The 27,438-nt window shown below is 38.4% G+C and overlaps 1 protein-coding gene across 22 annotated transcripts in view; it reads left to right on the plus strand.

Annotated features, from left to right (window-relative positions):
* The window catches only part of Dlg1 (discs large MAGUK scaffold protein 1), a 201,106-nt gene that overhangs the window by 126,362 nt on the left and 47,306 nt on the right, over window positions 1-27,438 (plus strand). For 21 of the 22 annotated variants that reach the window (XM_029470482.2, XM_029470484.2, XM_021185184.3 and 18 more), the window contains 5 exons: window positions 341-510; window positions 2,120-2,256; window positions 5,645-5,789; window positions 14,268-14,388; window positions 21,187-21,343. In XM_029470482.2, coding sequence (XP_029326342.1) covers window positions 341-510; window positions 2,120-2,256; window positions 5,645-5,789; window positions 14,268-14,388; window positions 21,187-21,343 — 730 coding nt within the window. The remainder of the gene's footprint in view (window positions 1-340; window positions 511-2,119; window positions 2,257-5,644; window positions 5,790-14,267; window positions 14,389-21,186; window positions 21,344-27,438) is intronic. The other variant, XM_029470486.2, reaches the window with a different exon arrangement.

Genomic DNA, 27,438 nt, shown 5'->3' on the forward strand with positions numbered 1-27,438 from the left:
TATTAAAATTCATTATGTCTCATTTTCTCCATGTCTAAAGTAGGTTAAAAAAAAATACTTGGTACAAGTTGTTTTAAGGATTAAAATACTAAGTACCTAGCATGTGGTTAATGTAAAATGTTTGCTAATTTTACCACATATCTTTATCTGTACATAAGAAATATACTAATATTTTTAAATAATATATTTTTCTTCTCTTTTGCTGGCTTTTGAGAAATGTATACATTGGAATTTAACCTGTAGCTTATTCATTTATACTTTCTAGAGTAAATAATTCTTTTATCAAAAAGAAAAATTAAAAATTGATAGTTAATATCTTATTATTTTACATTTTTATCAGGGTAAATGACTGTATACTGAGAGTAAATGAAGCAGACGTTCGTGATGTAACCCACAGTAAAGCAGTGGAGGCATTAAAAGAAGCTGGATCTATTGTGCGTTTGTATGTGAAAAGGCGGAAGCCAGCATCAGAAAAAATCATGGAAATAAAGCTCATTAAAGGTCCTAAAGGTACATAATACGAAATATGCATTAAACATTTTTATACTCTTAAGATTGTCATCCTGTTATCCTCTACAGAATCTGAGTTGGTTCATAGAACTTGCCTGTTATTTTCATTGCTCTTTTTCTCAAGTACAGTTTTACAGTGGCTATATTCCTACCAGGGTGGTGGCATTTGCAGCAGTCCTGTAGTAATTCCCATGTGCTCTTACAATTTTACTGTTATTTGTGTATACATTGAAGAGTATGCTCTCTGTGATGTGTGTATGTAGTGTTTGTGTGCATGCCATATGCACACCATGCATGCACTTGGGCAGGTAGCTTCCTCTGTCACTTTCTGTCCTTCCTTTTCAAACAGTCTCTCTTGCTGTTTGGTATCCTATCCTTGATACTTTTAAACAATAGGGAACAGAACCTCTGCTTGTGATTACATTTATTTGGTCGGGAAGGAGTGGTCTGCCATGGTGAGCATATGGAAATCAGGACAGTTTGCAAGAATTAGTTCTCTTTCTCTGTGGATCCCTAAAGTCAACCTAGGTTGTCAGGCTTGGTGGAAGGCACCTTTGCCAGTTGATCCTTCTTACCAGCCCTCTAATTTAGAATAGATTTGTTTGTGTCCATTTTAAGTGTCATTTTGTTAAGGACTCTTTTTTTTTTTTTCCTGCTAAGTTGGTTTGTTGTTGTTGTTGACTCTTACTAAACACTTGTCTCTTGAAATCATTTATAATGTTTATACCAACTTTTGACTATCTGTGAAGTACTCTAATAGAGTGTAGATCAGATTTTTTAAAAGGATAGAAAAGAGTATGTCATGGCACATACCTCTGTAGTGAGGACTGGGAAAGTGGTTTCTGAATTTGAAAACATTGATGGGGTAAGTAGAAATAGTAATTCTAGTTAGTACTTGGCTTCCTAGAAGAGGAGGATTCCAACAAAGAAAATGTGCAGAATTTGGTAATGAAACGGGATTTCAGAACTGCAGAAATTGTTATTTTATTTTAAACTGTCACTTCAAGACTATTGGAGAAAGGTATCCACATTTTAAAGCCTTATGGTTTACCTTGTACAAACAAAATTTTGATTTCTTCTCAGTCTTATGAAAAATATTAGAGTATTAGTAAGATGCATAGTTAGGTACGAAGTAGAAGTAAGGCATGAGTTTATGTTTCTGTTCATTCTCAAATCCTTTACAGAAAGACTTTAAGGAGAAACCCAAAGAAAAAGGAGTATTTGTATCTAGTAACATGCCTGCATTTATATAAAAATATAAGGTTTTAAAAATAATTTAGATCTATTTCATGTGTATGAGTGTTTTGCTTGCTTAAATGTCTGTACCACATGAGTACCAGGCAAGAAGGCGGCGTTAGATCCCCTGGAACTGGAGTTACAGATGGCTATGAGCTCTCATGTGGGTACTGGGAATCAACACCTCTGTAGGAGCCTCCAGTGTTCTTCACCACTGACCCCTCTCCACTCTCTAAACTTAAGATTTTAAAAGCAGAAAACTAAATAAATAATTTTCTCTGTGATGGAATGATCATTTCTAATTTTCATTCTTTTCCCTCTGGGCTTAAATTCACCTTATTGATGAGAATCTAAACAAGTGTATTCCAACCAGGTCTTGGGTTCAGCATTGCTGGAGGTGTTGGAAATCAGCACATTCCTGGTGATAACAGCATCTATGTAACCAAAATAATTGAAGGAGGTGCAGCACACAAGGATGGCAAGCTTCAGATTGGAGATAAGCTTCTAGCAGTGAGTACAAGCAGTGTTCTGAAAGTCATTCTGATGTCTGCTCTTCCATTCTGAAACCAACCCAGGCCGAGTGTGTGGTAGCCAGCCCTGTCAGATGCAGGGATCCAGGGTGTTGCTACCTTTTCCTTCAGCAGCCCTGTGCTCATCTTGATTCTTCCTCTGCCTCTCTGCTCATCCCGCTTTCCTAGTTAAAGAGTTGAAATCTTGAAGTGCACAGACTTGTTAAATCACAGTCTAAGTTTACAGTGCAGTGAGTGGTCATGTGTGACCCTCTTTTGTTTGAACTGAGCTATTTATTACATAAGGAAAATCAGTGAAGTCATTACTCATTCCCAAAACAAGAATAGCAAGAACTGTGTGTATTATTTTCTCTTTTCTTTTCAACAATTGTTTAAACGGGGTCTGGAGAGATGGCTCAGTGGTTGAGAGTGCTTATTGCTCTTACAGGACCCAGTTTGGAGTTTGATTCCACCTTCTCACCCTCATGAGCATCAGGCATGCTCATGTGCGCACACATGTACACAAACCATATAAAATAATAATAAAAATGTTTAGTCACATACATAAGTCTAAATTTCTTATTTGGAAACTCTGAGGCTGCTGGACTGTGTAGTTTCTTCATACTTTTTGCACTCCATATGGTGATACTGTAATGGATCCATACTCCTAGAGCAGAAACCCATTAATAAAAGATTTAACTTTGTGACTGTATCATCATTTATCCAGTGTCCATCAACAAATACCTTACTTAGTCATCATGCTCACTACAAAAATGAAACCCGAGGAAAAGTTAAGGTGCTGGTGAAGATAAGGTCCTGTGAAGCCTAGAAAGGGAAGAGAAAGCTAGACATGTCTCCTAGGGTTTCTGTTGCTGCATTGACACACCATGACCAAAAAGCAAGTTGGGGACCAAAGGGTTAATTCAGCTTATGACTCTACATTGCTGTTTATCACCAAAGGAACTCAAGCAGGACAGGAACCAGGAGGCAGGAACTGATGCAGAGGCCATAGAGAGGTGCTGCTTACTGGCTTGCTTAACATGGCTTGCTCAGCCTGCTTTCTTATAGAACCCAGGACTACCAGCCCAGGGATATCACCATCCACAATGGGCTGGGCCCTCCCCCATTGATCACTAATTAAGAAAATGCCCGCCAGGCAGTGGTGGCGCCCGCCAGGCAGTGGTGGCGCCCGCCAGGCAGTGGTGGCGCCCGCCAGGCAGTGGTGGCGCACACCTTTAATCCCAGCACTTGGGAGGCAGAGGTAGAGAGGTAGGAGGATTTCTGAATTCTATGCCAGCCTGGTCTACAGAGTAAGTTCCAGGACAGCCAGGGCTACACAAAGAAACCCTGTCTCTAAAAACCGGGAGGGAGGGAGGGAGGGAGGGAGGGAGGGAGGGAGGGAGGGAGACAGAAAGAAAGAAAGAAAGAAAGAAAGAAAGAAAGAAAGAAAGAAAGAAAGAAAGAAAGAAAGAAAGAAAGAAAGAAAGAAAGAAAGAAAGAAAGAAAGGGGAGGGGAAAAAAGAAAAGAAAATGCCCTAAAGCTGGATCTTAGGCATTTTCTCAATTGAGGCTCTCTGCTGACTCTAGCTTATATCAACTTGACATAAAACTAGCCAATACAACATTTCAGATATGTTAACACTTTCACAAATTTGGGCTCCATCATCTTTGCCCAGTCCTAAACAAAATAGGCTAAGCAAACTGGTAATGGTAGGAGACAGAATAACAGCAATAGTAGTCTGGGCACTGTGCTGACCTTCAATAGTGGCAGAAAGGCTCAGAGATGTTTGTAAAGACATAAAATAGTGTAGAGTAGTAGTAATTATGTCATTTCTACTTGGGGAGCATGTTATAAATAGTTCTGGTATGAAGAGTTGCTGTGTGCTCCTTAGTACGAAGGTTTCATTGACCACTTAAGCATTGATTTTATTGGCCCATTAGGTATTCTGTTAGTAACATTACTAAGCAACAGAGACTACCACCCTATTGTTTTTTAGACACTTGTAAAACTTTTTTTTTCAACATTAGCAACTTGGCAGTGGGGAACAGGACTGACTGTCTTTGCTCTTGCCTCTTACAGTATTGTTGCCAGTCTTTCCCAAAGCTACACGTGATAGTTTGACCATAGATACCCATCTGCCAAACAGCTTTCCATTAGATTTCTCACGTGTTGTGCATTCTTTATTCTCTCTGTCTGTGTATAGGAATACAGGTACCCGTGTACCACTACTGTGGGGAGGGCTGAGGACAGCTTCCAAGGTTTGTCTTCCACCGAGGCAGGGTCTCTCCGAGTCTCTGCTGCTGTGTTGCACACTCCAGGCCAGCTGGCTGGCAAGCTTGCCACTGAGTCTCCTGTCTCAGATCACCACATCTGAGGGGTTTCCTGGTTCTGAGTCCAGGGATCTAACTCAAGTTGTCAGGGTTGTGTAACTAGTTTTTTACCCACTTAGCCATCTCTCTAGCCCTCAATTTTATTTTTTTAATTTTATGTGTACAATGTTTTATTGTTTATCCAGAACCAGTATTGTTAGCAGGAAACCAACAGCCTATGCTGATTTTTCAAAAGCAACAAGACTTTTCATTCTGTCTCAAAAAATAAAAAAAGTTAATAAAGTCTTTGTTCTTACAACTATGCTGAAATTAGACAATTTGAGGCCTCATTTCAATTGACTTTAACCTGGTGCTTGACAGACCTCCATCACTCCCCACTTTTCTCTCTAACTTGATGTTCTTCTTCATCTCACTGTCACTAGCTCTCACTCTCCTGTCTTGTCATGCTCTCTAGCTTCTAGTCTGGAGGGGGACTTAGAACTCGGGCTTGCGTCCTGTTAGGTTGGCACAAACTCCCAAATTCATTGTCTAACTGCAAAAGAAGATTCTTTGATAAATGTCAGATAACTTTTGCTCAAGTCTAAAACTCTGAGATCATCTTCTTCCCTTGTCTATCTAATCAGAGTAATTTGTCAGCTCTTATGTTACAGATCTAATAGTAAGTAAGAAAACATTTAGTGGGGTTTGTGCCTATTTCTACAAACTGGATCATGCTCCATAGGAATAGCTTACTTTTAGTTTGTGTTTTAGTACTGTTTCTCCTTAAAAGAATTAAATTCTGTAATACTACATCCCTAAATGTCTTAGTTTAGTCTTAATTAGTGAGAGAAAGTTGGGGCTAGAGCAAGAAGCTAGAGTCAAAAGTGTCTATTTCATGAACATTTGTAAAAACAATCTCCATGTATCATAGACAGTAAAGATGTATATCTTTTTCCACATCTTGGTTTTCAGTGAATCACTCTCTCATATCCTATATCATTTAGGTGATTGTTTTCTTCTAAAAACCAGAAAGCATGTAAAAGTGTCCTCAAATATTATCTCTTGTTATTTCCTTGTAGGTGAACAGTGTGTGTTTAGAAGAAGTTACTCATGAAGAAGCAGTGACTGCCTTAAAGAATACATCTGATTTTGTTTATTTGAAAGTGGCAAAACCAACAAGTATGTATATAAATGATGGCTATGCACCACCTGACATCACTAATTGTAAGTGTGTTAGCTTAAGGTTGCTTACATGTGTCTTATTTTCATGACTGTGCTCTTTATAATGTTACCAGTGTAATAAAAAAAGGTTCAACATCATAAAAATACTGTACACATATAAACCCAGTGATGGGGAGATGGAGACAGACTGTCTTAAAAGAAAAGAAAGAATTGGCTGAAAAGATGGCTCAGGAGTTAGGAGAGCATACTGCGCTTACAGAAGCCCCAGTTTTGTACCCAGCACCCCTCAGCTGCCTCACAGTCACCTGTAACTCCAGCTGCAGGGATCCACTGCACTCGTCTGTGGTCCTCAGGCACCTGCACCCATATGCACAAGCACGCATAAGCACATAATTCAAAATACAATCTTCTTTAAAAACGAAATACATATTAAGAGAACCACATTCTTTAATCTGATAATAAAAGTAGTTTTCACCTTGATTCTCAAGCTTTTCTGTAAATAACAATTACTAAATGTATTTTTTTTAAATAATGCAGTTAGTGTTATGCTTGAATACAAAAATAAGTAGTTTATTCTGTGTATGAAAAACGAAGTATGCTTTTGGTTGGTTCATGGAGTAGGCTTTGAAAAACTCTGACTTTAATATAATTGAATCAGCTCCTTAGTGATAGTCAGCCTTTCTAACAACAGACATGCTGCGCTTTTTTTTAACAGAGACATGTCACCTCTTGGAATCCTTGCATGACCTTGGTCTTGTGCATAAAGTTTACATTAGGGCTTTGTATATATTTGTTTGCATTTAAAGAATCTGGCTCATCAATTCAGGTATTAGTCTCACTTTGAGTATTGCCTCTTTAGGACAGCCATGTGCACATTTAGGACAGCTTTTCTACAAATTGATTGTTGATGTACAAATACCCAGGTTACTACCTAGGAAAACATTAAACAAAAATATTTTTATGAAATTAATTCTTTTTTGATAATGGCCTGGCATTTTTTAAATGGAAAAGCTAGGAAGCTGGAGAGTTGGCTCCGTGTAAGTGCTTTTTAAGCACCTACATTTATTTTTCATAGTTTTTGCTTCCCTAAGCCCTTGCCAGACCTCGCATTCAACTTACTGCCTCTTTGTTGTATTATAATCATGGAAGTCTCCTTACAGATCTGGCTTTCTTCATTAAATACTATATTATCTTTCTTGCCACTTTTGTTCCCATTGCTGTTCTTAATCTGCGCTAGCTGGTGTAAACCATGGCTTTCTGGTGTCTTGATTTCTTGCTTTCTTTCCTGCCCTCTACCTCAGCTTGAGGACCTAAGGACTTCTAACACAAATCTTCTCAGTAACTGTCACTACAGCGTCTGCAACAGTTTTAAGTCCTTCACAGCCATTAGTCCATTCAGTCACTGTTTTTCTACCCGTTTAGCCTCTTTGGACCTTCATACTGACTTCATTCCTTTGCCTCCTTCTCGCTTGGTTTTCAGCTTAGGCTCTGTGGTTTGTTGATGATTCTTCTGTGTACTTCTTTTATCCTTCCTTCCCAACAGTGTTCAGACAACTGCCTTCTTCGTGCATGGTCTTTCCATGCAGAACCTAGCTGGAGATTTGAAAATACAATGATAAGGAAGTTCTCTTATGGGAGATTAAGGAGTAGGTATAAAGTAAACTGAGGTGAGGAAAGAATTGTCAGTGAGAGAGTAAACAGGAGAAAGTACCAGGCAAGCCTGATTCTCCCTTGGTCAGGAGTGAAGAGATAGCATGAAATCTGCTTGTTCCTAGAGAGAACCTCGTCTGTGTCTGTATTTGCTACTTTGTTATATGTAGATCTTTTAGATCTACTACTTGTTCTTAAATGTCTGTGTCTACCCTTATATTTGCTGCTTTTGCTTACCTCAAAGGTGTGTGAGGCCTGTGTAGTATCGGTTTGGTGGTTTCTTTTCTGTTTGTTTTAATGCTCTGTAGGATCCCATTATATGCACGTACGACAGGTTTTCTATTTTACAGCTGGGCCATTTTCATTTGGGATTTATATGGAGTATAGCTGCTGGGATACTTTTGCACGTTTCTAACCTCTTGTGGTTTTGTTTTCATCCTCATTTTATCCCATTACTACCATCATTTATTTGTTTTAGACAAAATTGCACTATGGAGCCCATGAATCTGAGGCTGACCTCAGATTCATGCTGCTTCTGCCTTGGCTTCCTTGGTTCTGATTACATATATGTGCCACCATGTTTAGTTTATAGTTTTTTCTTGAATTTGTGTACCCCATTTCTCTTAAGGTTGACATTTCTGTGTTACAGAGCTAGTGTGTCTGTGTGTGTGTGTGTGTCTGTGTGTGTGTGTGTGTGTGTGTGTGTGTGTGTGTGTGTGTGTGTGTGTGTGTTTAGCTGATAAACAGTTTACAAAAAATTTGATGAGATCAGATGAGTTTAGGGTGGTATGGGCCATAGCCAGTTAGCAAAGGATTCAGAACACTTTTTAGCCTGGCTTTTTGCATCTTCAACTCTTGGAATCATTACTCTTTAGTTACAGATGTTAATGGCTATGTATTGAGTCATTCATTAATTATTTTCACACTGATCTTTATTCTTTTTCCTGGTGATAAGAAAAAGCTAGCTGGGCAGTGGTGGTGCAAGGCGGATTTCTGAGTTCGAGACCAGCGTGGTCTACAGAATGAGTTCCAGGACAGCCAGAGCTATCCTGAGAGAGAGAGAGATTTATATTATATAAGGAGAAGCCAGAGAGTATTTTCTAGGTAATTAATGATGTTCAGTTCTTTTTGTGATTATTGCTTGACTAACATCTTTTATGCCATGAAATTAAATTTTACATTTTCAATGTGCATGTGCACACATATGTGCATGTAAGGTATACATATGAGACTAGAAGTGAGTATCAGGTGTCTCTGTCACTCCCCACCCTGTCTCGCCGAGTCTGGAACTCATTCATCTAAGCTGGCAGGTCAGTGAACTCCAGGGAGTCATTGGTCTCTCTTACAAGCATTCGTCCAGACACACAGCTTTCCTTATGTGTGTGCTGGGATCCAGGTTCAGGTCCTCAGCTTGTCTGCCCAGCCAGCACTTTATTAACTGAGCCATCTCCACAGCCCTACATTTTTCAGTTGGGATTGTTGTTTGTTTGTTTGTTTGTTTACTGATTTGAAGGAGGTAGTATGAATTCAAGAAATTACAAGTTTTTTCACTGGTTTTATGTTTTATACTTGTCAGGAGATTTTATTGAATTAAATTTTAAATTTTAATTAATTGAACAAGTATTTTTGAGCCTTCATTATTTTACTTAACAGAAGAGACAGCTGAGTTATTTCTAGAGTTTATAGTGTACTTGGTATAAATAAGGACTTGGTCAAAGTATCTATTGAAAATATAAAGTATAGGTTCAAAAAGACAGAAAAAAAATTTTATTTTATATTTTGGTCAACCTAAACAACCAGTTGTGATGGCCTCCGACTGTACCTAGTTACCTTGTGGGAACGACCAGATCCAGTAGCTGCCAAGCCAGTGAGGATAGGCTGAGTGCCCTCCTTGATGAGTCTGAAACCAACATCATTTTTCCAGGATAGCCAGTGACTGCAAACAAATGTTCACTAATTCCAGACCACCCAAGGAAGTGTGCCTGCTCTATGAGAGTAGGGCTGGTCTCTTGAGGGTCGCTGGACAAAGTGAGATGCTAAATTATCCAGTCATTTCCTGCAAGAGCACCAACTTTAAAGGTGTGTTCTGAGCTTGGGCCTGTTCTGACTGGAGAAACAGAATAGCCTCTGGGGCCTACATCCTAAAACCACATTGCTTCATTCTTTATAACCACAACTTAGCATCATCCTGAGTATTCCAGTACTTGTCCCAGGAAAATGAAGAAGTGGCCTCTCTGCTTTCATTTCAAGCCCCAAACCCTATGTGTGTGCTGATCACTTAGACCTGTAAGTCCATAGCTTTCTTTGGGATGGAATACCAAATTCATGAAATCTGGATGGCCCTTCAAAACCTTACATTCTTTGTTATCTTGAAGATCTCAATAAATAGACTGATTTTTTTTCACATCATCATCTGAAGTACAGAGTTTGATTACTGGAGGCAAGAAATCATTTTTTGTCTTGGGCCCCCAAGCTGCTCCATTGTGTGAAGTGTTTTATGCTGAATTTCTTCAATTCTATATTTCCTTCCTAGAACATTACTTGCTGATGACAACATATTACTGCCACCATACATGGTTAGAGTTCCTGACTCCCCCTCTAACACATGCACACAGTTCTCACAGACCACAGCATTTCTGTGACATGTCTTTCATCTTGTATATCAAACTCGAGCCCTTGTAAGCATCAAAAAGTCTTCTATTGGCTGTCATGAAAGGGAGGCAGGGAGGCAGCCTGAGCACAGCTCTCCTCGACTAGGCCAACTACTGCTCACACCATCTCTGAAGCAGTTTTTTTTTTTGTCATGATACATTATTTCAGAACAAACTGAAATCATTTTCTATCCTACAGTCATCTGGAGGAACCTGGAAGCTTTGTGGCTTTATCTCTAACCTCTAAGCCTGATGTGCTTCGATTTAATCTTTTACATGGAACTTTTCTTTTCAAACATATATATATCCCAGTGATCCAGCACCACTTCTTAAACAAATTATGATTCTTAGCACTGCACTATGTTGGTAGTTTTTTGTTTGTTTGTTTGTTTGTTTCTGAGACAAAAGATTTCTTTGTGTAGCCTTGGTTGTCCTGGAACTCACTCTAGACCAGGGTGGCTTCAAACGCCCAGAAATATACCTGTCTCTGCCTCCCGAGTGCTGAGTGTGTGTGTATGTATGTGATTTTATTATATACTAAGAGAATATATGTATGGTTCTAATCTATTATCATATTTTCCTATCCATAAAGTGGCATAACTTTATGATACATGTTGATTTCTGTTTGTATAAGTCTTTCAACTTTGTTATTTTTTTCAACATTATATTGAGTCTTCTTTGCAGTTCCTTGATGATTTTTAGAATAGAAATAAAAGCTAGAGCTATGGAGATAGCTCAGTGGGGAAGTAATTGTTATGAGGGCATGGGGTCCTAAATCCAGCTGTACTGCACATGTACGAGCCAGGCTCAGCAGCGAGTGTCTGTAACCTCCGTGCTGGGGGAGCCAAGGCAGGAGGACCAGCCAGTCCACCAGGATGGCCAGTGAGGTGAGCTGTGCTGAAGTGGAGGAGATAGCAGTGTTAGCCTCCTGGCCTCTACGTGAACACACAAACATGCCCACATATGCAGACTTAAACCGTGTGCATGCACCACAGAAACACACAAAGGAAGCCAGGCCTGATTATCCTGCTCCTGTAATCTTGTCACTTAGGAGGTTAAAGTAGGATGATTTCAAACTCAGAGTACAGTAAGACTGTGACAAGGAAAAACCAAAACTGAAGGGAATAGAAAAGTATAGTGCTGTTTTGCAAAAACAAAAGTTGACTTTCACCCAGTCCAAACGATAGCTTTGTCTTAATTATACAGATGTTTTAAAAATTCATCTGAGCAGTATTTTGTAGTATAATAGAGATTTTATAGTTGTTTTAGTTACATTTAGCCATGATACTTGATAAGCCTGATATTCAAGTCTATTATAAATGATACTGCTTTTTAAATGTTTCTAGTTTTCACTGGTAAAAACATGACTAGCTTCTTTATTTTGATTATATAATCTGTATTGCTAAGATCATTAAAAGTACCTCAGATTATCTTGTAAAAGTCTGTTTATTCAACCGTGTGGTTTGTATATAAAATATTAAACACTCATTTCCTTTGTTTGTCTGATGACTGATAGAACCTCTAGGTCACTGTTAAAAAGAAATGTCAAGGACTAGACAGATGGCTCAGCAGTTAAGAGTTCTGACTACTTTTTCAGGGGACCCAGGTGTAATTCCCAATACACACATCCGCTTGCAACCATCTCTAACTCCAGTTCCAGAGGATCTGACACCTTCTGGCCTGCATGGGGATCAGGCACACACATAGTGCCCGTACCTGAGCATCAACTCTAGAAAAACAGCATTTTGCCAGGACTTTTGTATATTCACATTGTCAGGTTAATAAAGCTAATTTTTATTTCTGATTTATAGTTTATTTTTTACATTTTTTAATTGCATAAATGTTTTATTTACAGAGATTATTGTTCTTTTTTTTATTCTGTTAACTTGATAAACTACATTGATACTGTATCTTATCAATGAATTCATCTGTATATATTTGGAATGTTTGGAAGATTTTAGTTTGGGATTCAGTTAAACTTAGTAATGACAAATATGAAACGTCCATATTTCAATCATTTGTTACCTTTGCAGAAAAGTGAATTAGATGACATTTGATTTAAGAGATGATTGTCAAAGTTTAGGGGACAGGGATTTTCTGGAAGAGGCAGTGTATGAGTGAGCAGATGTCCAACTTAGGAAACAGTTGATTATGAGATAGAAAAAAGTCTTTTGACAAGAATATAGAAGGAAACAAGTAATGGTGACCATGGAAGTCCATTAATTGGGCAGGCACAATCAATATTTCTAACATAAAGGCAATGAAAATAGTGATAACTAAAATGGAGTAGACAGGAATAAAAGTATGCTTGTTGCAAATGACCAAGCTTATCTTTGTATCTAAGCAGTGCAGTATCTGACACTGGACCGGCTGTGTGTTTCTGTCTTCTCACTCTCAGTGTAGATTCTTTCTGTTGCACTTAGGGTCCGGCCTCAGGCTCTTCTCACTTTCACTTCATGGTCTCTACTTCCTTCTTCCTGTCCAGACCTTGCAGGTCTTAGGCAATTAGTTTTGATATTTGATATTTCATAATAAATTGGGTTCCTCTGTTCAGTCATTTCTCTGTGGGATCTGGTTAAATAAGATTTCAGGTATAAGGTAGCAATGTTTTATATAATCCAACTTCGGGTTAATAGATAGCAACATAAATTTTTAGCGCTTGCTGTCAGAGAGACTAACATGGGTTAAAGTCACAAAAAGCATTCACTGCACAATGAAGCAGTTTAGATCTCACAGGGAAAAGTTACTTTTTTATAATTTTGGTATTTATTAGAATTTTATGTTCACTTTTTCTGTTGTATTCTTAGTTTAGATTTTTGTTCCATACAAACATAATACAGAAGAAGAAGAAAAAAAACCTTAAGGATCAAAAATCAATAAACATCTATATCATCCAGGAAAGACTTTGGACTTTAAAGCTGAGAACTGTTAGTAGTTAGTGCTTTGATACAAATGTGAAAGATAGCTTAGGAACTAGTTAAAAATTATTGTTGCTGAGGTCTGCACACCACTAACCCTAGATTATATTGCCAGGAGAAGTCATACACGCTTCCTTTTTGTGTGTTACAGGGATGCTGACTCCTTTTTAGTAGAATCTACGTTGTCTCCTTCTACCTTACAGTTCGTTTTCCGTTTTCCTTTATTCAAATCCCTTCATTTCTTTAATATTTAAAGTCGGTGGCACAGCTGCTATAGTCATTTGAACTAATGACCTCTCCGCTTTTATATATACTTCTCACCTATAGAAATGCTTAGTAATACAGTGTAACGAAAACTAATGGTTGATAATAAAAATGTTAGACATTGCAGCTAGTTATTGCTTTCTATGTATTTTGCCAATGATTCAGCTAATTCAAGGATGGTGTCTTTGTAAACAATAGCTAAAATGTTTCTATCCTGGGTCTTGTAAGTATGGTCAGGAGTGTTGCAGTATACCTCTGAACTACAGTTTTTCAAGAGAACCTGTGTGCATATGATACTGTTATAGAAGTGAAACAACAGATACTTTTTACTTTTTAAGTGTTTTTCTTTTTACCAGATTTCCACTCTGGTGGGACTATTAAAAATAGGCACAGATTAGTTTGACAGTTAATTACTAATATAAGGCTTTTCTTAACTGTTTTTAGACTTCTGGTCTCCAATCATAATAAACTGTGAATCTGCATACTCTCTTTTTTTCTTTCTCTCTTGTTTTAAGCCTACAAATGACTTGTTAGCAAAATTTACTGGGCTGGAGAGATGATTCAGTAGTTAAGAGCAGCAGCTCAAAGCCCGTCCCTCTAGTCCTGGAGGACCTGACCCCTTCTCCTGACCTCCATGGTCAACAGGCATGCATATGGTGCACAAACATACATGTAGGCTAAACAGCCATACAAATAAAATTAATAATATTTTTATTATTTTACATGATATTTTAGTCCTTTCTGTGACAATCTTTGACCTTTCCTGGATTTAATTTTGCAAATCAGCTTATATAAAATTCCTTTATGTTTGTATTTTCTCAAAAGAGAACAAGTGAAATAAATTAGCTTCATTGATCTAAATGTTAAAACCAGTTTTGACCTGAAAACTGAGTTCAGGCCTCAATCGTAGATGACATAATTTACTAAATTTTGCTATGCAAAGCAGCAAAAATAAATTTACTTTAGCTTTAAGATTTACATTGTGGTACTGAGAGATGATTTTCACCTTTGATATGTTTTCTCAATTTATTTTGAAGCTTCTTCTCAATCTGTTGACAACCATGTTAGCCCGTCTTCATGCTTGGGCCAGACGCCAACGTCACCAGCCAGGTACTCACCCATTTCTAAAGCCGTGCTCGGAGATGACGAGATCACTAGGTAAGGAGCTTCATACTCATCCTTGACATAAAGCCAGCTGGGAAGAGACCCAGGCTTTTAAGGGCTAATATTAAATAATTTCTACTCCTTTATAAAATGCTGCTTTTTACCCTCTTAAGGTGAGGTATGTTGTCATGTCAAAATTAGTGTAAATGGTTTGGTATTGCTAGCGTACACCTGTAGTTCCAACACTGACAAGGTAGACGTGGGAAGATGGTGAGTTCATGGTCAAGGCTAGGGACTTCAGCAAGTTCTGGGTTACAGATAAAACCCTGTCAGAAAAATAAAAAGGGTTGGGGAGAAGAGATTAGCTTAAATAAACCTAAATTAAAACATACACTGATCCATCCATTAAGCTAACTCTGTGTATTTTTTTCCATACATGTCATAGAGTATTTATAGCAAGCATTTAGTTTGTGTTTAGAAGTTTAGAAATCAGCAAGTGTTTTTGTTTGTTGTTGTTGTTTCTTTATATGTATTGTTGATACCCTGACACTAAAACTTTGCTTTTATCTAACAATAGTAATCACACTAGAGTTTATGTGTAAGAAGTTCCATAGGATTCTGATAAGGTAGAAATATTTAGCTCTATTTCACATTATGGTAGTTATGAGACACTGTTCATTTGTTCTTCGTCATTTCTACAAGTATTTTATATTAACTGTAGCATTTAGTGTTACATGTGCCCTCAGTCATGTCCGCTATATTTTTATCACTTTCATTATTGTTTTCATTATTATGGCTTTGAACCTTTATTAAAGACTAGGGCTGGAAAGAAGGCTCAGTGGTTAAGAGCACTGTCTGCTCTTCTGGAAGAACTGGGTTAAATTCCCAGCAGCCACATTCTGGTTAACAAGTTCATTTAACTCCAGTTCCAGGGAAGCCTCCTCCAGCACTCACACACACGGTACGCAGATATACACATAGCAAAGCACCCATACACATAAGATGAAGATAAGTAACTCTTAGAAAAAAATTAAAGGTCAGAATTCCATACTACTCAGATAGATGTATGTGCTTTATTACAGTATAAAGAATTTAAGTCTTGGTGCTAGTGCGCTAGCTTAGCAGGTGATGGAAACTGACACCAAACCTGACAACCTGAGTTTGATTCCTGGAACCAACATGGTGGACGGAGAGAACCAGTTCCTACATGTTGTCCCCTGACTGCCATTTGTGTATAACCACCCCCAACACAGACCATAATAAATGAGTAAAATATAATTTTTAAAACTTAGTTAAAAGTAAACAAACCTTTTTTAAATGTTTGATATTGCAGGCTATATAGTATTCTCAACATTTTTCAGCATTGGTCAGCATTTTGTTTGCTGAGAACATAGTATTCCATAAAAATGCAGCACATGATGGGAATCTGGCTAAGGACACTTCAGGGATTGTTGCATAGACTGTCCTGAGCTCCAGCCAGAACTCATTTAATGGCTTGTTTGTTTGTATGAAACTCAAATTATCAATTCAAATACCAGTTTTTTAAATCAAGGAGTCGAATACTCTACAATCCAAAGATTGTATATTGATATTTATATACTAAGGAAGAATGGTCGTGAAAACTGAAAGTCGTTTTGCTTCTGTCAGTAAAGCACTGTGATTCTGTAAGAAAGAGCATTGGGTTTCAAATGCACGTCAGCCTCAAATCTTCCCTGACGTTTTCCAAGCAGCACTTGTCAGTATCGTAGCGTGTACACAGAGTGCATATGCAGTACATTCAGAAAGAAGACTGCAGCGTTGTCCCATGATGCAACATGGGCGGCAGCTACCAGAAACACATTTGATCTGGAATTAATTTTTAGTTGTTGTATATTCAAAAGTCTTACTTTTCTCAAAGATTTCCTCACTCCCACGTCATTGTGGCCTCAGTGTAGGATTGTGACCTGTAGATTAAGAAACTGGGCTCCGCACTGGAGAGGCTGCTCGGTGCTTTAAAGGATTTGCTGCTTTTGCAGAGGATCTAGGCTCAGTTTCAGTACCCATATGGTGGTTCACAGCCACCTTTAACTCCAGCTCTGGAGGATCTGTTGCCCTCTTCTGACTTCTGTAAGCTCCAAGCACACATGTTGTGTACTTACATACATTTGGGCAAGCACTCATACATATGAAATGAAAATAAGTCTTTAAAAATAAAAGAAGCAATGATGTCTCCAAGTACAGAGGAGTTTCTCTTGTCACTGAGTTAGCAGTGTTGGAAACAGACAAGTGTTCATTAGCTGGTCTAGTAAATAATGACTGTTCAGTGTTTGTTGTCAGTAAGCATTCTTCCTCAGCTCATCTCTAGTCTTGTTATTTGCTAATAGTGCCTATTTCTAGAAGAAGGAAAATGATTTGTATAGCTTTAATATCTCTACATAATTTGCAAATTAAAAAGTAAGTTTTGCGATTGCGTTTCATTCCTGTCCCCACATAGCTAGAGTATTTGTTGGACACAACAGACCTGCCTATTTCCATGCTAATGTGAAAACCAGATGGTTGTTACTAAATAGATCTTAAAGTGGTGTGCATTATATAATCCCATTTGATAAGTATGGTTCTGTGCCCAGATTATAGACTACAAAAATCTTTGCCCAAACATTGTCAGTCCTCCATAGTTTGAGCCAAAACCCCTTGAGAGGTTGTCACAGTCTCAGCTCCCCTTCAGAAATACAACAGCATATGTTTAATGGTTCTAAAATTCAGAGCTGAGCATAAACGGTACATGTCCTCAATCCGAGCACTTGGGAGATAGAGGCAGGTGGATCTCTGTGAGTTTGGGGCCATACTGGTCTACAGAGTAAGTGAGAACTTGTCTTAAATACAAACATAAAAAACCCATAACAATAAATAAAAATTTTTAAAGATTAGTTTTATTCAAATACTTACATACCATCTTACACATAATAAGTTTACAGGCGGAGCTAGTGAATGGCTCAGGTGGAAGATTTAAGTTTGACACACACCTCCAAGCCTCCACTTTAAAAAGCCATGTTGGTAGCACATTGCAGTCCCAGCACTGGGGAATCAGAAACAGGTGAATTCCTAAGGCTGTCGAGCCCACCAGCTTTAACCACTGAGCAAGTTCCAAGCCAGTCTTAGAAGAAATGATCTTAGACTTTCCTTAGACCTGCACACATGACTATCCACATACAACACACATTATAAGTCAGATGTGCAGCTTAATAATTTGTAGTACATGCCATTAATTTTCAATGTGATAACATATGTATATATCATAAAATTAAAACAGTCATGTCACAGTGCATATTTCAGGTACATTATATTCAGTATGTGCTGCTATTGCTACTTGCTATTTCCAAAACCTCTTTCATCATCATAGAATCTACTCCTGGCTCCTGATAAATTGAGCCTACTTTCAGTTCCATGTATTTGCTTCATCTAGATAAGTCATGTAAGCAGAACCGTGCAGTATGTCTTTTGTGGCTGATTTCACAGCACAGTGTTTTCAAGGTTCACTCATGAGTTAGCATATATAAAATCTTCATCTTTCTAACTGAGTGGTAGTCCTGTGTGTATATAAGAGTGTGTCTGTGTGTGTACATGCATGCCCATTAATGCACTTTCAAACCACATTTTATTTATCACTATAACTAATTCTTTGGTAAATACTGACATTCATGTACTTTAATTCCTGTTGTGAACAAGTTTCTTAAGAAATAACCTGGGTAGAGTTCCAAAACCAGAAGTAACTTCTCTGTGAGTTAGCTTTGTGCAGAACCATCAGACATGCTTTACACTCAGAGCCTGGCACCTTTAATCCCAGTACTCAGGAGGCAGAGGCAGGAGGATCTTTGTAAGTTCTAGGACAGCTAGTGCTACACAGAGAAACAAACCCTATCTTGTGGGGGTTGGGGGGGAGTGCAATCACTACATGTCACCTGCAAGAGTTCTAGAAGTATCTCTTGATTTAATTTACATTGTTCTTATCAAACTTGAAAACAATCATTCTATGAATGTGTTTTGAAACAAGATAGGAGCCCTGCATACTGAATCCTCTCTCTACCTCACATGGTACAGCTCAGATGTGCCCTGTCTCTCCTTTTGAATCTACAAATTACTGTCTTCCTAAGTTTTATTATGTTTTCATCCATATAGATGTATATATACACATGTGTTTCCCTAAACATTTTAATTTCCTATTTTTTGATAAGAAAAGTAATTTCATAAACACCATAAAGGAGTTAGAAAACTTGATTTAACATGCCATACAATTATTAAAATTCATTAAATTTAACTCAGAATTATTATAACCAATTGTTTCCTTTTGTTTTAGAAAATTTCATATTAAAACTTTCAAATGCTTGCAAAAATACTCTATTCTATTTAAGAGTGATATTCCCCATTTTATCAAATTTAAAAGGATCTGCTTCTGGCACTTGTATCGTCTTCCCAGAAAATAGATATGAGTGATTTTCACATCATCCTTACATGCCGAGAGCTGTAAAAATTATCATTGAAGAGCTACAAGCCAGAGAGTTTTGATGTGAAGTAATAAACTGGTGGGGTAGTAGTGTGAGCCTTAGCCACAGCACGTGCGAGGTAGAGGCAAGCAGATAGATCTCTGTGAGTTTGAGGACAGACAAGATGCCTTGTCTCAAAACACTTAGAAAACACAAAATTGTTTGGTTTGGGGCTGGAGAGATGATGGCTCCGTGGTTGAGAGCACTGGCTGCTCTTCCAAAGGATCTGCATTCAGTTTCCAGCACCCAACTGCATTTCAAAACTGTTGGCAACTCCAGTTCTAGGCTCCAACATCCTAACACATATATACATGGAGGCCAATGCACATCAAAAATAAAACGAAAAACATAATTCTTTGTTGTTGCTGCTCTTGTTTGGAAGTGCACTTTGTCTCTGATGCCTGGGTGGTATCAGATCCCGATCCTAAGTAATTCCCCTGCTTTGGCCTTTCAGGGAGCGAGGGCTACAGGTGCATTCAGTCACACCCAGGTGCTAAAGGAGGATTCTTTTATCTAAAAGTTTGGAGATGGGCATTTTCCAAGATAGCGTGGAACATAACTCCTAGGAGGTCTCTGATTTCACCTTCATAATTGCAATATATCTAAACCAGTAAGGAGATTTTACTAAGGGTTTGTTTATTTAATGAAGATGGGTGATATAAGAAAATAGGGTAGGAATGTGGTTTTTTTTCTATGGAAAATGACAAAACATTTTCATTTGTCAGACTCCAGAAAGGGGTCAACACCCCCCCCCCCGGCAAAATGAAATGGTTTGTGCTCACTACTTGAATGGTGTCTTTACAACTAAAGGAATGGATGACTGTACTTCCCACAAGCATCTATGTCTAAGAAATAGTGCCTGTGCAATTTCTCAGACAGCAGTGCACACATGTCAAATTTTCTTGACAGAACCTTTAAATAAATGTACTACTTTTATATTACCTTTCATACTGTTTTTATTTTTTAATATTCATAGGTGTTTTGATCAAATTCACTCCTTCCATGTTCTTCTCAGATCCATCTGTATTATTTCTTACTTTCATGGTGGTGGTGGTGGTTTTGCTTGATTGATTTTTTTTTTTTACCATTAATTTTTTGTTTTTATATAAAATTAGATTTTTTTTTTCTTTTATTTCTCTTTCCCTAGTCTTTTTGAGAAGGCTTTTATATAACATTTAGGTTTTGGGGTTTGTTTTTTCCATTTAGCTTATGTGTATTGTTTGGTAATATAAGAATATCAACTTGGTATAGTGATACAGGCTTTTATTATCCCAGTACTTAGGAAACTGTGAGTTTGAGGCCAGATAGTTGAGTTGAAGATCAGCCAGTGCTCCATAGTAGGACTTCTCCCCTCATATGAGTCACCAGTCTCCTACTGAAGTTCAGGTTCTACATAAAATTTCTAAGATACTTAATTATTTTTCTTTTTTGTTGTTGTTTTTAATTTTGTAATTATATTTATGTTCAGAAAACTTCGTGTACATTTAACCCAAATTAGTGGTGAGTTCTTTAGCCTTTGCCTTTTCCAGCTTGGCGAGGCGAGCTACAGACTTAGGACCCAGGACGTTGCCTCCCCAGTGGTAGCGGATCTCGTCATATCTGTCATTATAATTGGTCCTAATAGCTTCCACCAGCTTAGCCAGAGCACCCTTGTCTTCCGAGTTAACCTGTGTGATGGCAACAGTGGTGCATGTCTTCCTGTGGACCAGGCATCCCAGCCTGGCCTTTCCCTTGATGATGCAGTAGGGCACCCCCATCTTTCAACACAGGGCAGGCAGGAAAACCACCAGCTCATAGGGTCTACATCATGGGCAATCACCACCAGCTGAGCCTTCTTGTTCTCCACCAAGGTGGTGACATATTGACTCCTGCTTGCAGGACAGGTGGTCTCTTAGTTGCAGCGTCCCCTTTGCTAGCAGCTTTCTTCTCAGCACGGGCCAGTAGCCTTTGCTTCTTCTCTTGCTTTGTCTCTGGCCTGTACTTGTGGGCAAGCTTAAGCAGCTGAGTAGCTGTCTGCCTGTCCAGGGCCTGGGTGAACTGGTTAGTGGCAGGAGGTACTTTGAACCATATAGAGGATGACTCTTTGCCACTGCAGCCTGATGTAGCAGGGCCATTTGACAAAGTGTGTTACATCTCTTTTGGGCTGGATGTCCTGCCGAATGCCGAAGTTCTTGGGCCTTTTCTCAAACAAAGGATTAACCACCTTTTTGGCCTCCTGTTTCTTGACGACAGCGGGGGCCCAAGGGGAACCTTTCTCGCCTTGGCCTTATTTCCTTTGAGCATCTTGCCCAGATGGAGGAGAGAGAGCTTTAACTTTTTTCTTAATTTTTAGGGAACCTAGAAAAGTTGTTCTTCATCGTGGCTCAACAGGACTTGGTTTTAACATTGTGGGAGGTGAAGATGGAGAAGGGATTTTTATCTCCTTCATCCTTGCTGGTGGACCTGCTGATCTAAGTGGAGAGCTCAGAAAAGGAGATCGCATCATATCGGTAGGTCTGATACTTGGAGGTTTTTATTGTCTTTATTATGACCTGTTAATGATTAAAAATGAATTTTTAAAACTTCTTAAAAGTATATTTCTGATAAGCATTATAGAGCTCGGTCTTGTTATTTTGGGGGTGGTTTTTGTTTTTGTTTTTGTCTTGAACCAAACTGACATGATCTGCATGTGTTCATTGCTATACAATGGTTACTACTATTTGTGGTGCTTAGGCTGAAGCTAACATCTATAAGGTAAGTGCTCTACCACTGAGCTATATCTCCAGCTGGAATACAATTCATATTTCTTGGAGATTTCAGTCTCAGAGCATCTTTGCTTTTTACCCTACAACATTCCTCAATTTTTTTTTTACTTCAGTATTGAGTTTTTAAAGATGTATTTATTTTATATATATGAGTACACCGTAGCTATCTTCAGACACATCAGATTACATTACAGATGGTTGTGAGCCACCGTGTGGTGGTTGGGAATTGAACTCAGGACCTCTGGAAGAGCAGTCAGTGCTCTTAACCACTGAGCCATTTCTCCAGCCCCAGTACTGAGTTTTTAAACTCTTCTTTACATTCACCTCCATCTATCATAATTTTATTGAATATAGAATTTGTCAACATTTTTTTTTCACTTCAGCCCTTTTAAAAATTACTGGGTGTGACTAGTGGCAAGCATGCGTGCTATGCGTGGTGGCCAGAAGACTATCTTTCCACTGTGTGTCCAGGAGATCAAGTTCAGATTGACAGGCTTGCTTGGCTAGTGCCCCTACCTGCTTTGCCATCCTGCATCTCCTTCATCAGTCATGGAAGGTCTTTGTCAGCATCTCTGTAGAAGACTCCATATCTTTATTAGGCTGCATGAATCTAACTGTCCCACAGATGATGCTATGGTCTTTCTTGTCCTCATGTTCGGTTTTCCCCTATGTGTAAGTTTCAGCCTGGAAACTTGTTTTGACTTAGGCTCAAATTTTCTATTTCTTTCTTCAGCTAATTTTACTATACTACTAAGTCTTTCAAATAAAATCTCTCTTTTTTTTTCCCCCCTAGCAATTCCATGTGGGTTTTGTTTGGTTTTTGTTGTTGTTGTTGTTGTTGTTGTTGCTGCTGCTGCTTGTTTGTTTTGGGGGTTTGGTGTTAGTATTGTTGTTGTTGTTATTGTTTTGGTGTTTTTTTATGCCAAACTCATCATCCACATTGTCTCTAGGTCTGTTAGCATTATTCTATCTTCATGGTTCTATTATTATAAGCATTCTTGTTTTTAGTAACAAGGTCTCTCAGCTGTGGTCCAGTGTGGCCAGCCACTCATGAGCATCCTTTGGTCTCAGTTTCCTGAGTATTGAGGTTACTTCCTTTTGTCTTGACAGGTTAGATTTTCTTCCATTTTTGCATGTCTTATAATCTTAACCTTCATGAGATATTTTTAATAAAATAATAAATGAGTGGGACAGATAAGATGATTCACAGGTAAAGGCACTTGCTACTAAGCCTGAAGTACTGTATATTATTACACTGTAACAGAATAATTGTGTGTCGGGGATTAGTCCTAGGATATTCATAATAATCCAAATCTGGAAATGATCTTATTCTGTTAATAGGAAAATGACTGAGTGAATGGTGAGATATTTTTATTATAATACTGCACTGCAAGAAAATGAAACAAAATAACCGAAATACAAAATAACATATGACTCTTAAAGCATCATGTTGAGCAAAACAAAGCAGATATCACAGAAATGCACACTATCCTTGTGTGATAATCATGAGTACTAATTTCTAGTAATAGAATTTGGGAAATGATTGTTATTGATTTGTACTGACTATAAAGTGCCCAGTAGAACTCACAAGGATGGATAATGGAAACAGTATATATGTTCTTTAATGTAGATTCATGGGGGTACATGTTTATTAGATCCTTCCATTTTAATTAGTCATAGGGCTTTTTTTTTCTTCACATTTTTGAAGATATACTGTAGTTCAGTCTTTTAAAAATAAATTGTAGCATGATAAGGATAAATTGGTGGTAAGTGTTGTCAGGCAAATTAGTTAGGAGAATAAAATTAGCTTAGGACCTTCTTCACTTGATACCTTCTGTCAAAGTACATTTTTAATTTGCTTAGATTTTGGTGTGAAAACCTCAGAGCAAAAATAGATGATTACAATATTGCCAGCATGTGTTAGGCCAGCAGTATAGCCAGGTTCACTCGGGACTTTCCCAGTATTGCCACTGAAAGTTCCGGAGAGTGTAGTACTGCTCACCCTGAGGGTGCTTGACGACAGCACTGCTTGGCAGTGTACATCAGTAACATTGAGATGTGAATGCTTTCTAGTCTTCTGAGGGGAAGTACCATTAACGCAAAAGAGAAAAGTCATTAAGTACAAGAGGAAAAATGTGGGGAACAAAGATACTTCAAAAATCAACAAACTCTAAGACCTCCGGGACAAATATTTAAGTACCTCATTAGATAAGATTCAAAAGCACAAATAAGAAAATATACTTTAAGCCGGGCGTGGTGGCGCACGCCTTTAATCCCAGCACTCGGGAGGCAGAGGCAGGTGGATTTCTGAGTTCGAGGCCAGCCTGGTCTACAAAAAAAAAAAAAAGAAAATATACTTTAGCTGGGTGGTGGTGGCGCCTACCTTTACTGGGAGGCAGAGGCAGGTGGATTTCTGAGTTCGAGGCCAGCCTGGTCTACAGAGTGAGTTCCAGGACAGCCAGGACTACACAGAAAAACCCTGTCTCGGAAAAACCCAAAAAAAAAAAAAAAAATATATATATATATATATATATATATATATATATATAAAGTTGTTACTAAAAAGAAAATGTATTTGTTTATGTGCTTAAAATAATAGCTGTTAGTCACATATTTGGGAAACATATAAATCTGTAGCTAGGAAGGGCACTAAGTTACTAATAATCAAAGGCTTGGGCTATACCTTTATGATAAAGCATGTACTCACTCAGAGTCATGGATTTGATCCTGATACCAATATAAATATGTATTTTATGGTATCTGGATTATATGTGTGGGGTGGGGTAAGAACCTCTTAAAGTAGAAAAGCCAAAAACCAGACAATTTCACTGACAAAAACTTTTAAAAAATTTAAGAGACTCTTGCAAATCAGAAGAAATGTAACATTTCCCAACTCAGTCTGTGAGACCAGAACAAGAAAGGTGCATCATTTGTGAATGTAGCTGTTAAGACCCTCAACAAAATAATAGAATAGAAACATAAAGTCATGTGCTATACCTAAGAAGACTTTATCCAAGGAATGCATGGTTGATTCTGCAGAGAAAAAAAAGAATTTGAAACCATCCTAATACAGTAAATGACACAGCCACAGGCTCATTCAGTAACAGAAGAAAGGATTGTAACAGGATCATTCCTTTCCATGGTTAAAAACATTTAAAAAAAACAAAAAAACAAAAACAAAAAAAACCCTAAGAATTGAAAGGACATTTCCTCACTTTGGTTAAAAAAAAAAATAGCTCACTAAAAAAAAGAAAGAGAAAAAAAGCAGTGGCTTACACTGAATGATGAGCAACTTAAAAGCGTAAATAAAGAAAACAAAGATGTTTAACCTTCTTCCCACTTGTATTCATCTTTGTTCTGAATCACTTAGCCAAGAAAAATAGAATGCCCTCCAGAGTTAAAAGGAGAAAAGGAGACTGCAGGCGGCCTGGTCTCGTCTGTAAAAGTCTTGAGAAGCACTGGGACAAGACAGTCAGCTGGGCAGGATTCCAGGGTAGAGGGCTGCTCCACACCGTGAACCACACATGCAGGGTTGGAGCATGGCATGCTGAGCTGACGGGGTAGAGACAGAAGGCTTGCTGACATGTATGAGGGGAGACCCCAGGTTTGATCCTTCTATCACTGTCAAAAACAGTAAAATCCTTAAGTGTAAAGTTAAGGATGGAACTGAAACGGGCTTAGTGATTAAGACCACTTGCTGTTCTTCCAGAGGGCTGAGTTCCCAGCACCCACCTATTCCAGAGGATACCGTGCCCCTGGGTGGTCTCTGATGGCCCATGCCGGCCACATGAACATAGTATGTATGTTTAGGGAAATAGATAAACAAAGTATATGCATGCAATGATGCATTCACCAACTATAATAAGGAAAATGCTGAAATAAGCTATAGGCATGAGCCTTGAGTAAGAAACACCAAGAAGAAAGATCCAGAAAGTATAGAAGCCCACTTACTTCAAATGTACAGGATAAGAAATCTATACCGAAAAGTAGCTTAAAGTGGCTTAGTGGGGTTTTTTTGGAGCTAGGAGAGACCACTGTCTACATTTGAATTTTGTTTTGGTTTTGTTTGTTTGTTTGTTTTTACTTAATCACTTTACATCCTGCTTCCTGCCCCCTCCCAGTCACACACACACACACACCACACACACACAATTCTCCCCACTTTATCCTCTGAGCAGGTGCTTCCCCACCCCACCCCACCCTGGCATATCAAGCCTCTGCAGGGCTAGGTATATCCTTTCCCACTGAGGCCAGACAAGGCAGCCCAATTAGAAGATCATGTCCCACAGACAGGCAGCTGCCTTTGGAATAGCCCCTCCTTCAGTTTTTGAATTGACGTTCTTTCTGGAATGAAGGAAATAATTTGGGATTAGGTAGTTGTGATAGTTTTATGATCTCATCAGTGTTCAAAACAAACAACTATGCGGTTTTAAAGTATATGTTTTATGGTATTTGAAGTATCTCCCAGTATTTAAAATGTTTGGTTTTTTTAGTATATCTAAGACTATTTACATATATATGTCTTTCAGTACATAGATTTTTTTCCCCTTAAAACAAACAAAAAAAATTGAGCTGGGTTTGGTGGCACACACCTTTAATTCTAGCACTCTGAAGGCAGAGAAGCAGGAGCATCTCTGAATTCCAGCAAAAAGGCATCATAATTTCATTGAAGTATTTACTAATATTTTGGAGAGTTTAATTCTACTCTTGTCCAGCAGATAATGTATTTTTGAGTCCACATAGAGCTCCAGTCTTCTCCAAGGAAAAATTTAAAACCTTTTTGAAAAATGGTTTATTGTGTGTATTCAAAGGGCAGAGAGCTAGACAGTAGCTAGAAAGTGTTTTCTGCCTACCGTCATTACTGCTTTTGTGTGTGCGCTTGCTTGTTGCTTGTGGAGGTACATGGCATGTAGTCAAAGGACAAGTCTTCAGGTCGGTCCTCCCCTTCCATGTTGCTGGTGGCAGGGTCTCTGCTGTTCTTTAAACCCACTGACCATGAGCGAGAAATTCTCTGTTCTCCGTTTCCCATTTCCATTTGGCTCATGGGGACCCTAACATGAGTGCCACTGTCCCTAGCTTTTATATGAGATCTGAGCATCCAAACTGAAGTTACTGAGTGTGCTAGCAAGCAGTTGTACCCACTGAGCCCAGGCTGCATGGTGACTCACACCTATAATCTCAGCACTTAAGGAAACTGAGTCTGAAGAATGGTCATGAGTTTTGACTCTAACCTGAGCTACCTAGAGAGTTCAAGGCAGCCTGTACTACAGAGTAAGGCCTGTTCCCCTCCCCCCAAAAAAGTCTTAATTTTTCTCCTACAATCTATAAAAGTTTATCCTTCTCTAGACTTTTTCCCTAGTTTACTCTGGCACTTGGAATTTGAAGTGTACATTGTATTGTAAGAAATGGTGAGTGATGTCCCCGCAGCTGGAGTTATTCTGTGATAGCAGTTCTCAGTTGCATTTAGCTTTACATGGCTAAAATGTAATTTTTAAAGGTTTGTTTTTATTTTTTAACTATGGGTAGGCATGCATGTGTCTGCATATGGGTATGTGCAGAGTACAAGTGCCTGTGGCAGCCAGAAGCATCAGACCCTTCCTAGAACTAGAATTGTGAGCCTACCGACATGGCGTTTGGGTCTTCTAGAAGAGCAGCAGGTGTTCTTAACTGTTGAGCCATTTCTCCAGCCCTCCTATCAATAATGTTTAGTGGAAGTCCTGAGCACAGTTGTGGTTACTTCATTGTTATTATTTCTTAGTTTTTAACACTAAGGCTTTATTGCATTCAGTAATACATCTGTGAACAATGTCTTAGCATTTGTCTTAGAGGAAAGGGAGTAA

Source organism: Mus caroli, unplaced genomic scaffold (assembly GCF_978045245.1).
Source record: "Mus caroli unplaced genomic scaffold, Mus_caroli_1 scaffold_17, whole genome shotgun sequence".
Classification (NCBI taxonomy): domain Eukaryota; kingdom Metazoa; phylum Chordata; class Mammalia; order Rodentia; family Muridae; genus Mus; species Mus caroli.